Here is a 15,269-nt window from a genome sequence, read left to right as displayed (position 1 = left end):
CCAAACAGTGGCGTAACTACTGCTGTAGCAGCCGTAGCGGCTGCTACAGGGCCCGCAGCATGAGGGGGCCCGTCCCCCCCATGGCCGGAGGCTCCTCTAGCAGCCGCTATGGCTGCCACAGCGCGACGCCACTGAACACTACTGTAGAGCAGGGAGGTATGTCCCCGTTCTGCCATTAAAGGGGTTGTTTGAATTGTGCACCGGTCGCGCTTGTGCGCATGCGTGACCAGCGCTCTTTTCGTTTTTATTGAGCTGCGCAGACCCCGGAAGTCCGAGGTTTCTCATGGAGAACTTCGGGAGACTTTCGGTCCCCTGTTCTCCTTATTGCTGCCAGCGATCACACATGTATCCCCTATACTGTGAATAGGGGATACATGTCTTTTGTAGGACAAACTATAGGCCGTTCTTTTGGGAGGGGTATGGCGCTATCTACAGGGGGGGGGCTGTATAGTGTTATCTACAGGGGGCTGTATGGCGTTATGTACAGGGGGGCTGTATAGTGTTATCTACAGGGGGCTGTATGGCGTTATCTACAGGGGGACTGTATGGCGTTATCTACAGGGGGGCTGTATGGCATTATCTACAGGGGCGCTGTATGGCATGATCTACAGTATGGAGTTATCTACAAGGGGGGGCTGTCTGGCATTATCTACAGGGGGTCTGTATGTCTTTATCTACAGGGGGGCTGTATGTCTTTATCTACAGGGGGGCTGTATGGCATTATCTACAGGGGAATCTATAGGGAGGTACAATCTACAAGTGGGGGTTGTGTGACACCCAGGGGAGCCCCAGTCACAAGTTTGCTATGGGGCCCAGTCTTTCCTAGTTACGTCCCTGCCCCCAAATAAGTAAGAATCCTAACGGTGGGAAAGGATATTTTTTGCAAAACTAACTTTTATTTATTGACAAAATTTCAAGAGATTTTCACCAACACAAATCTAAGGAAATATAGTGTCATAGCCCATCTTTGAAACCATTGGCACTCCCTTGGGCCTCAAGAAAGATCTCATAGGGCTTATCAGCAGCACTTACATGGTGCAGGTACAGAGATGATGACAGTTACAGTATGTATACCAGAGCTGTCTTCTAACTAGCCAAGCGCCTGTGTGTGCTGAGAATGGAATGCCCCTTTAACCGCTTCCCGACCGCCCACAGTAAATTCACGTCGGCATTTGCTGGGCTCTGTGCAGCGCCGACGTGAATTCACGGTGGGTGTTAAAAGCACGATCTGGGTGACTCAGAGTAGCGCTGACACCCGGATCGCGCTGTTAACCCCTGCCTCTGGTCCCGGAGACTTGACCAGGACCTAATTGGTTCAGGTCCCGGTCATGTGATCGCAGGGAAAGCTTGTTGTAGCAACGAACTGGAAAGTTTGTTACTACAACAAACTGGAAAGTTTGTTACTACAACAAACTGGAAAGTTTGTTGCTGCAACAAACTTTCCCGGGGACCGATTGCATGTGCTGCAGTCGGTTATAAGGCAGAACCGGAGGCCATACAACGGCCCCCGGGTCTGCCATGCACAGCAGCCTATGAGAACCAGCCGGAGGCCGGTCCTCATAAGCTTCCTGTCAGTGTGACTCTCAGGCTGGGTTCACACGACCTATTTTCAGACGTAAACGAGGCGTATTATGCCTCGTTTTACGCCTGAAAATAGGGCTACAATACGTCGGCAAACATCTGCCCATTCATTTGAATGGGTTTGCCGACGTACTGTGCAGACGACCTGTAATTTACGCGTCGTCGTTTGACAGCTGTCAAACTACGACGCATAAATTGACTGCCTCGGCAAAGAAGTGCAGGGCACTTCTTTGCAACGTAATTTGAGCCGTTCTTCATTGAAGTCAATGAAGAGCAGCTCAAGATTTATGAGCGTCTCAGACGCCTCGCATAATACGAGGAGGAGCTTTTACGTCTGAAACGACGCAGCTGTTTTCTCCTGAAAACAGTCTGTCTTTTCAGACGTAAAAGCCTCTCATCGTGTGCACATACCCTCAGCGTCACACTGACAGTTTATAATACGTTATACTACCTAGGTAGTGTAATGTATTATAGCAGCGATCAGTGCTGCCAGTCTTCAAGTAAAACAAGTAAAAAATAAAGTAATAAAAGTGTAAAAACAAGTTATAAAAGTTACAAAAACAAATAATGCTTTTTTTCCTATAATAAGTCTTTTATTATAGGAAAAAAATGACAATGTTAAAAAAAGTACACATATTTGGTATCACCGCGTTCGTAACGACCCAAACTATAAAACTCTAATATTATTTTTCTCGCACAGTGAACAGCGAAAAAAAATAAATTAAAAAACAATGTCAGAATCACCATTTTTTTGGTCATTAACCCTCCAAAAATATAGAATAAAAAGTGATCAAAAAGTCGCATGTACCCTAAAATAGTACCAATAAATACTACAACCCGTCCCGCAAAAAACAAGCCCTTACACAGCTTTTTTGACTGAAAAATAAAAAAGTTATGGCTCTCAGAATATGGTGACACAAAAAATAAATAATTTTATCGAAAAGTGATTTTATTGCGCTAATGCCACAAAACATAAAAAAACTATATACATATGGTATCGCTGTAATCGTATCGACCCGCAAAATAAAGTAAAATGTCATTAATAGCGCACGGTGAAAAGTGTAAAAAAAAAACAAAAAAAAAAACATTGTCAGAATTTGTTTTTTTGTCACTTTGCTTGCCAAAAAAATCTAATAAAAAGTGATAAAAAAAAATCACATGTACCCTAAAATGGTACCAATGAAAACTACAGATTGTCTCGCAACAAATAAGTCCTTGCACGGCTCCGGTGAAGAAAAAAGAAAAAAAGTTCTGGCTCTCAGAATATAGCGACAGAAATTGTGCAGTGTCCAAAAGCTGATAAGATCGGGCGCCATTTATCAGTGCGACATTGGCCACATATCTGCGGATTATTATTTATTTACCGAATTATTATACCCTCTTATTATGTCCTGATGTACTCTGCCCAATTTACACATACCCCCACATCATAAACTGAAATACCAGCAAAACCCCAAACAGAACAGTTACCAAGCAAACTCTGCGCTCCAAAAGCCAAATGGCGCTCCCTCCCTTCTGAGCCCCACAGCGTGCCCAAACACCAGCTTACGTCCACATATATATTTTATATCTGGAAGAACCCGCTCAACATTGTATGAGGTATTTGTCTTCAGTGGCACAAACTGGGCACAACATATTGTGCGTTAAAATGGCATATCAGTGGAAAATTTTAATTTTCACTTTGCACCATCCTCTGCGCATTAACGCCTTCGCGCACCACGACTTAATAGCATGTCGTGGTGCGGGGGGTTATATATGGAGCGGCTCATGCGCTGCGCCCGCGCCATATTCTGCATGTGTCCGCTGTGTATTACAGCTGACACCCGGGACTAATGGACAGGAACAGCGATCGCGCTGTTACAGGAGCCTGTAAAAATGATATTATACTGCAATACATTAGTACTGCAGTGTATTGTACCAGCGACCTAATGATCGCTCGTTCCAGTCCCCTAAAGGGACTTTTGGGAGGTTTCCACTGTTTTGGTACCTCAGGGGCTTTGCAAATTCGACATGACACCCGAAAACCATTCCAGTTAAATTTGAGCTCCAAAAGCCAAATATTCTTCCTTCCCTTCTGAGTCTTGCCGTGGGTCCAAACAGCAGTTTATTACCACATATGGCGTATTGCTGTAATCAGGACAAATTGCTTTACAAATTTTGGGGTGATTTTTCTCCTTTATTCATTGTAAAAATTAAACATTTCTATGTTTTTTCATAAAAAAGTAGATTTTCATTTTCACTGCCTAATTCCACAAAATTCAGCAAAAAACTGTGGTGTCAATGCTAACTATACCCCTAGAAAAATTCCTTGAGGGGTGTAGTCTACAAAATGTGGTCACTTTTGGGGGGTTTCCACCGTTTTGCTCCCTCCAGGGCGTTGCAAACGCGACATGGCACTGAAAACCAATCCAGCAAAATCTGCGCTTCAAAATCCAAATGGCGCTCCTTCCCTTCTGAGCTCTGCCGTGAGTCCAAACAGCAGTTTAGTACCACATATGGGGTATTGCTGTAATCGGGAGAAGTAGCTTTACAAGTTTTGGGGTGCTTTTTATTCTTTATTCCTTGCAAATATCTTTTTTTTTAATATATTTTTTCAAAAAAAAAGTAGATTTTCACTTTCACAGGCAAACTCCAATAAATACCGAAAAAGGCCATACATTTATTATTTCTTACTACACATCCCATGCACCACACACCACTCCCCTCAAGACTAGTGGGAGTGGCTATTATTATTTAAAGCATCGGCTCACTCTCCTTCATCAGCGTTTCTGACCTGGCTGTGTCCATTTGTAAGTATGGCCTTTTTCGGTGTTTTTGTATGTCCCCTTATTTTTATCTGTTTTGTCTGTGCATCAGGAACATTCAGTTCCAGTTAAGGAGTTAGGGACTCGCAAGTCTGGGGATCCTTGTCGTGGATTGCGAGCTTGCGTCCTTTTGGCCAAAATGATCACTAATACCCCAGGTATTTTTCATTATTACGTATATTCGCTTCTCTTGGACACAGCCGGGTCTTTGATGCTGGGAGAGCATGGTGTGTTGTTGTTTGGCATAGCAAGCAGGGTAGCCCGCTCTATGAACTATCAAGGCGTCACAAATAGGCTTCTACCTGGCTATACACGTTGTGCCTCATGACGTACACACTATCCCTCCATGTTTCACACACTTGCACCCCATTATCCATTTATTTCTATTGAGGCACTTCACTCATTACTGCCCCCTATATTTCACTTTTAGTATTACACTTGCACACACACTATTCATTTATTATTTCTTACTACACATCCCATGCACCACACACCACTCCCCTCAAGACAAGTGGGAGTGGCTATTATTATTTAAAGGAACAGTGTTACCACAAAAAATTTTTTAATATGTTAAAGATGTTAGTGCTTTATTAAAAACGTTTGGATTAATTTGTGTGTTTGTGTGTTACTTTTTCTTATTTTTACACTTTTTCTTCCCTATGGGGGCTGCCATTTTTTTTTCCATTTCTGTATGTGTCGATTAACGACACATACAGACATGGAATACGGCAGCTCCAGTCCCATAGGGACTGCGAACGGGGCCCGTTCCATCCACTAACATGTACGCCGCTGTGTGGGAACGGCGCATGCGTCGCTCCCACACAGTTCAATTTGAAATGCGCGCCATCCGGCGCCATTTTCCTGTAGACCGGAAGTCGCGGCTGGACAGTAAGATTACTACTTCCGGTCGCGGCTTCCGGACTTGTGCACATGGAGCAGCGGCAGCAGACGGAGCGGAGGGAGCGGCGGCGACTGGAGCAGGTAAGGGATTTCTATGTATGTTTGTGTTTCAGTGTGTTTTACTACTGTATGTAAACCTTCTACACTGTGTGTTAGCTCAAAAAATGGCGACACACAGTGTAGGAGGTTAGACCGTTCAAACCCCTCGTTTCTCCCGGCACTAGCCAGGATAAAGGAGGGGGGGATGCTGAGAGCTCACTAGAGCGAGGGCTTTTTACCCAATTTTGCAGCATAAAGCAATGTGGTTGCTTTACCACATGCAATGCTGCAATTTTCGGAATGGCTCCATCTAGTGACCAGCAATGGGAAATATTATAAATTAGAATCCAATTGAATCCAATTTATAATATTTCCTGACTCGTGAAAAAAAATAAAAAATTAGAACAATGTTTAATCACCTACACACTAATTGTTTAACAAAAAAAAAACAAAACATGTTTTGCTGGCAACACATTCCCTTTAAAGCATCGGCTCACTCTCCTTCATCAGCGTTTCTGACCTGGCTGTGTCCATTTGTAAGTATGGCCTTTTTCGGTGTTTTTGTATATGTCCCCTTGTTTTTATCTGTTTTGTCTGTGCATCAGGAACATTCAGTTCCAGTTAAGGAGTTAGGGACTCGCAAGTCTGGGGATCCTTGTCGTGGATTGCGAGCTTGCGTCCTTTTGGCCAAAATGATCACTAATACCCCAGGTATTTTTCATTATTACGTATATTCGCTTCTCTTGGACACAGCCGGGTCTTTGATGCTGGGAGAGCATGGTGTGTTGTTGTTTGGCATAGCAAGCAGGGTAGCCCGCTCTATGAACTATCAAGGCGTCACAAATAGGCTTCTACCTGGCTATACACGTTGTGCCTCATGACGTACACACTATCCCTCCATGTTTCACACACTTGCACCCCATTATCCATTTATTTCTATTGAGGCACTTCACTCATTACTGCCCCCTATATTTCACTTTTAGTATTACACTTGCACACACACTATTCATTTATTATTTCTTACTACACATCCCATGCACCACACACCACTCCCCTCAAGACAAGTGGGAGTGGCTATTATTATTTAAAGGAACAGTGTTACCACAAAAAAATTTTTAATATGTTAAAGATGTTAGTGTTTTATTAAAAACGTTTGGATTAATTTGTGTGTTTGTGTGTTACTTTTTCTTATTTTTACACTTTTTCTTCCCTATGGGGGCTGCCATTTTTTTTTCCATTTCTGTATGTGTCGATTAACGACACATACAGACATGGAATACGGCAGCTCCAGTCCCATAGGGACTGCGAACGGGGCCCGTTCCATCCACTAACATGTACGCCGCTGTGTGGGAACGGCGCATGCGTCGCTCCCACACAGTTCAATTTGAAATGCGCGCCATCCGGCGCCATTTTCCTGTAGACCGGAAGTCGCGGCTGGACAGTAAGATTACTACTTCCGGTCGCGGCTTCCGGACTTGTGCACATGGAGCAGCGGCAGCAGACGGAGCGGAGGGAGCGGCGGCGACTGGAGCAGGTAAGGGATTTCTATGTATGTTTGTGTTTCAGTGTGTTTTACTACTGTATGTAAACCTTCTACACTGTGTGTTAGCTCAAAAAATGGCGACACACAGTGTAGGAGGTTAGACCGTTCAAACCCCTCGTTTCTCCCGGCACTAGCCAGGATAAAGGAGGGGGGGATGCTGAGAGCTCACTAGAGCGAGGGCTTTTTACCCAATTTTGCAGCATAAAGCAATGTGGTTGCTTTACCACATGCAATGCTGCAATTTTCGGAATGGCTCCATCTAGTGACCAGCAATGGGAAATATTATAAATTAGAATCCAATTGAATCCAATTTATAATATTTCCTGACTCGTGAAAAAAAATAAAAAATTAGAACAATGTTTAATCACCTACACACTAATTGTTTAACAAAAAAAAAACAAAACATGTTTTGCTGGCAACACATTCCCTTTAAAGCATCGGCTCACTCTCCTTCATCAGCGTTTCTGACCTGGCTGTGTCCATTTGTAAGTATGGCCTTTTTCGGTGTTTTTGTATATGTCCCCTTGTTTTTATCTGTTTTGTCTGTGCATCAGGAACATTCAGTTCCAGTTAAGGAGTTAGGGACTCGCAAGTCTGGGGATCCTTGTCGTGGATTGCGAGCTTGCGTCCTTTTGGCCAAAATGATCACTAATACCCCAGGTATTTTTCATTATTACGTATATTCGCTTCTCTTGGACACAGCCGGGTCTTTGATGCTGGGAGAGCATGGTGTGTTGTTGTTTGGCATAGCAAGCAGGGTAGCCCGCTCTATGAACTATCAAGGCGTCACAAATAGGCTTCTACCTGGCTATACACGTTGTGCCTCATGACGTACACACTATCCCTCCATGTTTCACACACTTGCACCCCATTATCCATTTATTTCTATTGAGGCACTTCACTCATTACTGCCCCCTATATTTCACTTTTAGTATTACACTTGCACACACACTATTCATTTATTATTTCTTACTACACATCCCATGCACCACACACCACTCCCCTCAAGACTAGTGGGAGTGGCTATTATTATTTAAAGCACCGGCTCACTCTCGTTAATCAGCGTTTCGGACCTGGCTGTGTCCATTTGTGAGTATGGCCTTTTTCGGTGTTTTTGTATATGTCCCCTTGTTTTTATCTGTTTTGTCTAAACTCCAATAAATATAGCAGAAGACCTGTGGGGTCGAGATGCTAACTATACCCCTAGATAAATTCCTTGAGGTGTGCAGTTTCCAAAACCGTGTCACTTTTGGGGGATTTCCACTGTTTTGGCACTACAAGACCTCTTCAAACCCGACATGGTGCCTAAAATATATTCTAAAAAAAGGAGGCCCCAAAATCCACTAGGTGCTCCTTTGCTTCTGAGGCCGGTGTTTCAGTCCATTAGGACACTAGGGCCACATGTGGGATATTTCTAAAAACTGCAGAATCTGGGCAATAAATATTGTGTTGCGTTTTTCTGGTAAAACCTTCTGTGTTACAGAATAAAATGTATTACAAATGAATTGCAGCAAAAAAAAATAATTTGTCAATTTCCCCTCTACATTGCTTTAATTCCTGTGAAACGCCTAAAGGGTTAAGAAACTTTCTGCATGCTGTTTTGAATACTTTGAGGGGTGCAGTTTTTAAAATGGGGTGATTTATGGGGTCTATCTAGTACATAAGGCCATCAAAGCCGCTTTAGAACTGAACTGGTCCCTGTAAATATCGCCTTTTGAAATTTTCTTGAAAATGTGAGAAATTGCTGGTAAAGTTCTAAGCCTTGGAACATCCTAGAAAAATAAAATAATGTTCAAAAAATGATGCAAATATAAAGTAGACATATGGAATATGTGAAATAGTAACTATTTTGTGTGGTATTACTATCTGTTTTACAAGCAGATACATTTAAAATGAGAAAAATCATAATTTTTACAAATTTTCTCTACATTTTGGTGTTTTTCACAAATAAGCAATGAATTTATTGACCAAATTTTTCCACTAATATAAAGTACAATATGTCACGAGAAAACAATCTCCGAATCGCTTGGATAGGCAAAAGAATTCCGGAGTTATTACCACATGTCAGATTTGAAAAAATGGGGCTGGTCCTGAAGGCCAAAATGAGCCCGGTTTTGAAAGGGTTAATAGATCTGATGTTCAATAATTTAGGAATAGGCAACTGTCTTATCATGATTCTACTTTCCTCTTGATGAGCCTGATGTCTGGGTGAGAACATAATAATGCAGCATTTAGCATCATTCGCCCCAAACGGTGAGCGGGGAGGGGGTATCACTGTCCAGGTTAAAACAGGCAATTCACTGGCTTCCTTTTTCTCCCCTTACTGCTTCACAACCCCCGCTATTTCCACCCCCTCCTCACATCTGGCTCAGGTGAGACAATTCCTCCCCTCTCTCCCCACTAGACATCTCAGCTGCACAGGCTATGAGGTCAGCGCCATTCCTCTAATATCTTGAGGGGTTGGCCACATTAAAGAATCAGACATGTTTTAATCTAGCTAAGGGTAAATTCTCACAGTGTGGTCAAATCGCGGTTTATTGCTGCGTAAATGCAGCAAAACGCTGCAGTTTTTGTGAAATTGCAGAAAGAGTGCTGCCTTTTGCCCCAATTATGCAGTACCCATGGCAGTAAACTGCAATTTGGCTGCACTTTTAAATATACCGAGAGCTTCCGAAATACCCGCTAAACGTGTTAGACAGAGGACAAGAGTGTCCTTTTTTTCCTCCGTTGGCCAGTATATGTGAGTATACCGCAAAAAAAAAAAATAGAAATGGAATCAATAGTAGAGTCGACTGCGCTATTGATTCCGTCGGAAAACCGGAAACCTGCCGGAATGGTGACGAACGGAAACCATTAGCGATGTTTCCGTCACCATTGATATCAATGGTGACTGAAACGGAAACTGTGGTTTCACTTTCACCCAACGGAAACCTCAGACGGAACCCCGGAACAGAAAGCGAATGGTGATGTGAACAGGCCCGAAAATGGTATCCATTTAATGGGTACGTAAATTTTAAATGTATACTATTATAACCTATGGTGAGGGATGCCACTTTTAAACATTTTTCACACCCTCCTTTGCTTATACGTCGAACGTCGGCCAAAAAGCATGATGTGAAGGCATTTTCTGAAGTTACAGTCCATAGGAATTGACTGAGTACTCTTATAAAAGATTATATATGTTTCCAAGCAACTGGTAAAGAAGAATTCATTCACATGGTCTGAAAATCTTGCCGTGTGAACGCCTCCTTCAGCTGATAAGACTACACATCCCATGAACCTCTGGGTTCGGGGCGTGGCTGTGCATCAGTAAGGTTATAAACTACATTTCCCGTGATACTTTACGAACGAATTATAGCCCGAGGCGAGGATAGTATGGGCGCGTCACCCGTCTCCGGGGTGACAAAGCCCGTGAAATCCCGCCCCTAAGCTGTTATTGGCTATTGGGTGGAAGGAAAGGTGACGTTAGAGGCAGTGTGCCCAGGCAAAGCGTTCTATTGGTGTGAGTGGTCCCCGCGGGCCGGCTGTGACTCCTGTTCTCTGGGAGGAAAGTGTGAAGATGGCGAAGACGTACGACTACCTGTTCAAACTGCTGCTGATCGGGGACAGCGGGGTGGGGAAGACGTGCCTGCTCTTCAGATTCAGCGAGGACGCGTTTAATACCACCTTTATCTCCACCATCGGTCAGTGCTCTCGCCACACCCACTGCTCACTTCCTCCCCGACTCCCATCCTAGGGCTAGACTATCACCCTGTGCCTCTGTTGAGCCGTTATAAGCCCCCGGCGCTCTCACCCTGGCACCCATCTACACACTCCGTGCCGTCCCTGTCTTAGCAGACAACCTGTACACTGCTCCGTGTGACTGTGCGTGCCCTCCATAGAGTCTGACCCTTATGTGTGATCGCTGCCAGCTGTACCTATGTTACCAGCTGGGGTGAAGTAGGGAGCTAATCGAAGCTTTCCTTGGGCCCAGGACTGTATGTAAAACTTCCCAGTAACTCCCCCCACAGCTTATATGGAGCAGACAGTACTGTGTGGTGGGGGGCACATATCTCCTGCAACTAATAGCTAAGGAGGGGATAGAAGTACATCTCCACATGCTACAGTACAAGTATATGATCCACAAACTTACTCAAAGTTGTTGTAAAAGAGGTCAGCCGCTGCATCTCGCTTTATGGCAAATAATTGATGGCATTTACCAGTTGATGTTGTGTTGCCCAGTAGCTGTAACCACTTGTATGGGGAAATTACCTATCCGTTATGTCCATGCCCACAACAGCATGTGGTATACCCATCACTACCTTGTTATACTGCTTTTATTATTTATACTTTATAGAGTACCCTCATTGTCGAGGGTGCTATTAAATGTGATATCCATCTTGTCTGATGTCTACTGTAACAAACAGGTGGCACTGCTCTTGTATTGGGGAGCCAGCGATATACTGCAGACACAGGGCAGAGGCCTGCTGGGATATTCCCTTATCAAGGTGTCCATCATACCACAAGAAACTACTAGCCCCGCCCACATAAACAGGGCAGGCAGATGAGCTGTACAGAAGAACCGCAACGGCGGGCTAAATATGATATGTTAATAACTGTTGGGCCAGCATCTTAGGCCACGGCCACCACTTTGAGGGTAAAATCAGTTTTTTGAACCAAGGAAAGTAAAGGTGTATAGAAATGACTGACGCATCTTCATTCATTGTTATCCACTCCTGTGTTTGCCTCAAAAAACTAAGCCAAAAACGGCATCCTATCGGTGTGTGGTCCTGGCCTGATCATTTGACTCCTATTTGAGAGAAGAATCCCTATCTTGGCGACGTTTTCATATGGCATTTGCTGTGTTAACATAATGGCGAGCAGATTTCCTCTAAAAATGTATTCAACGCCGAGTTTTAATCTATCGAACGCTTTTTAGGCCGGTAGAGACGCACAGCAATGAGAGAAGCCATATTCATTCATTGTCGGAGCGTTGTCTGGAAACCTCAGCAGAGGTTTTGCTCTGATCAGAACTCCTTTTTCTATGTGTGATGTAAGAATCGGCATTGCCACACTTGGGAAATTCTCAATATGCTGCTGTTAGATACGGGTGGTAGCAAAATGACCATGCCATCACTTTGAGAAGGGAGAATCCCTTTAAAGGCTTTCTGTGGTGAGGCTGGATACATTTGTAGATCTCTCCATATAACCAGCAATAGAGAATTGACTGAACCTGGTACTGTAAGGTTTGCGTTGGACTAGGTTACTGAGAAATCCTCCCGTTATGAAGACATTGAGGGCATGTTGCTAGGATATGCTATTACTTGGCTTTGTGGGAATAGGACTACCGCTGCCTGGAAAGATTGTGGCGGTCCAGCTTTTCTCTCTGACAGTGCCACTTTTGAGCAAGCGCTGTGTCTAGTATGGCAATACAGATCTATCAACGGAACAGCTGGTCCTGTAGTGAAGTTCTGTCCAGTACGACTATACGATCGTCCACAGGTCCGTTCTTCTGTCACAACAAGTAGCACTGGAGTCCGTCTTTTACTCCGCTTCACTACTACTGTGCAATGCTTTTCATGTACACGTCTACAGAGGACACCGATGTCCTGGAGGGTATATTCCTAGATCTTATTACTAGGTGCCAGTCTTTATTGGCTGTAGATAAATGTTCTCATTATGATCTGTAGACTAAAACTATCCGTAAATACCAGATAATTTCCAGCCAAATTCGCATATTGGAGGAGGGAGTGGGATTCACTGCCCAACACCCTGCGTCCTTTACCTTGGTAGAGAAGCCGTAGGATTCGCTGTGAAGCTTCAATATGGTCAACGTAAGTCTCGCCCTTTAAGAGTCTGCGCATCATGCTTGGCTATCCTTTTCAAATGTCCGTTTGTTTTCCGTTTTCAAAATGATCTGTAAATGGATCTATAGGTTTTCAATGGCGCTACCACTATGGTTAAAGGGAACCTGTCACCAGCATTTCACCTATTAACCCAGCACTGCCTGGTGGTAGAGGGGGAAAAATCATTTCTATATAACCTATAATTGTCTTCTTAGTCGGCTCTGTAGCTTTACTATTCAGCTTTTTAGTGTTCACACACCGTATGCTAATGAGCATAAGAGAGTCATATCTTCATTTGAATAGTCAAATCTTCATTCCTCAAGTCTTTCCGAGTTTACTCCGCCTCCTTACTTATGATTGACAGCTCCTCGCCTTCCCCCAGCACACAATATCCCGCACTTGTGCATTGATGTCCTCTTCTGGTGTGTGCACACAAAGGGACTCCGGATTATTACGATAAAAGACGTGAAATGTTTGCAGACCGTTATTTACAGTCGGAGGAGGAGTTTAGGAGAGGGAATAACGGCAATGAACTTTTTATAGCAACGGCCGGTGAGGGAGATGTAAAGTTCTATAGGTCAAATGCTGGTGACTGGTTCCCTTTAAGTATCAGTCAGGATCTGCTACTTCTGTACTGTTAGGGCTTGTCCACACGTAGCGGAATTGCTGCATGTTTTCCGTCCGCAATTGTGGACGGAAAATACGTAGCAGAATACAGTAGCAGCAAATTGGATGAGATTTAGCAAATTAATCCACACGCTGCGTAAGATTTCCGACCAGAAATTGACCTGCGGTGCGTATTTTTCGTACCGCAGCATGTCCATTGCTGATGCGGAAAGTGGACCGAATTGCTGCGTTTTTCTGAGGAGATGTCACCATCCCCCAACATTGAGAAAACGCAGCAAAATCCGCTCAATTTCCTGAAGTAAAAAACACAGGAAATGGTGTGTATTGTCTGCTACTTTCAATGGAATTGCTGTAGAAATTTTGTGCTGCAGTTACGTGTGGACGAGCCACAGGATCCCGACTGATCCACAATTTTTATTTTTTACGATTCAAGTCTATGGCAACAGGATGTTACAGGATAGACCTACTGCTGCACAACCCTATTTGTCACCACATTATAAGTGGCCTATATTGTACATGATGTGATTGGCGCTGTAATGTAGATAACAGCAGTGTTTTTTATTTAGAAAAACGATCATTTTTGACGGAGTTATGACCTATTTTAGCTTTATGCTAATGAGTTTCTTAATGGACAACTGGGCGTGTTTTACTTTTTGGCCAAGTGGGCGTTGTACAGAGGAGTGTATGACGCTGACCAATCAGTGACCAATCAGCGTCATACACTTCTCCCCATTCATTTACACAGCACATAGCGATATAGCTATATCACTATGTGCAGCCACATATACACACTATAACGTTACTGCAGTGTCCTGACAATGAATATACATTACCTACAGCCAGAACGGGATGTGTATTCAGAATCCTGTCACTTCTGTAGCGTCTGTGATGCACAGCACAGCGAGATCTTGCTGTAAATGACAGTTTACAGCGTAATCTCGCGAGACTATGCCTGCTATGCTGTAAATCACAGACGCTACAGAAGTGGTCAGGATTCTAAATAGACATCACTTCCTGGCTGGAGGTAATGTATATTCATTGTCATGACACATGAGTAGCGTTATAGTGTGTTTATGTGGCTGCACATAGTGATATAGCTATATCGCTATCTGCAGTGTAAATGAATGGAGAGAAGTGTATGACGCTGATTGGTCACTGATTGGTCAGCGTCATACACTCCTCTGTACAACGCCCACTTGGTCATATAGTAAAACACGCCCAGTTCTCCATTGAGAAACTCATTGGCATAAAGCTAATATAGGTCATAACTCCGTCAAAAATGATCGTTTTTCTAAATAAAAAACACTGCTGTAATCTACATTACAATCAGCACCAATCACATCGTGTACAATATAGGCCACTTATAATGTGGTGACAGAGCCGCTTTAACATTCATTTTTGTTTATTTAATAATTTGCAATTTTTAAATTAACACCTTTTTAAAAAAAAAAATAACTAATCTTTTGGGAAATGGATGCAATGGATCTGTAAAAAAAAAAAAAAAAGTACTGTTCTTAAAGAGAGCTTTCTGTTTCAACCAGATGAGAGAAAAACAAAGCATGATGTGAATCTAGTCTAATGCTGTCAGAGGATCTGTGTGTTGGGCTTTGTGCTAGCCATAGGCTAACAAGAATTGGGCTGTATAAATAAGGACTTCCCTTTGCCTCATTCTTTTCATTATAAGGCTCATGCCATAGTTTCTATTAAGTACTGTCCGTCCACTAACGGGATAGACTTTCATTGCAGTAAGGTTTTTGCTAAAGACTGAGCAGTTGCAAACTGGCATTTTAAGATGTGACATAAGTTATTATGGGCCTAATACGTAATACTGGGGGTATTTCACTCTGCCCTGTCAGGATGAGGAGCTCCCAAATACCCGTTGCAGGATTCACATGATGGCTTTGCATGATACGGTTGCAATTTATTATACGTCAACAAATTATTTTTGGG

General features: G+C 43.4%; 1 protein-coding gene across 1 annotated transcript in view; it reads left to right on the top strand.

The window, feature by feature from the left end:
• The first annotated feature begins 10,226 nt into the window (after positions 1 to 10,226).
• RAB8B (RAB8B, member RAS oncogene family) overlaps positions 10,227 to 15,269 on the top strand; it is a 40,193-nt gene continuing 35,150 nt past the window's right edge. The window contains exon 1 of the mRNA XM_075857662.1: positions 10,227 to 10,550. Coding sequence (XP_075713777.1) covers positions 10,427 to 10,550 — 124 coding nt within the window. The 5' untranslated portion in view covers positions 10,227 to 10,426. The remainder of the gene's footprint in view (positions 10,551 to 15,269) is intronic.

This window comes from Rhinoderma darwinii, chromosome 3 (genome assembly GCF_050947455.1).
Source record: "Rhinoderma darwinii isolate aRhiDar2 chromosome 3, aRhiDar2.hap1, whole genome shotgun sequence".
NCBI classification, from domain to species: Eukaryota; Metazoa; Chordata; class Amphibia; order Anura; family Rhinodermatidae; genus Rhinoderma; species Rhinoderma darwinii.
Note: the sequence above shows the minus strand (reverse complement) of the source record. Positions and strands in the feature narration are given on the sequence as shown.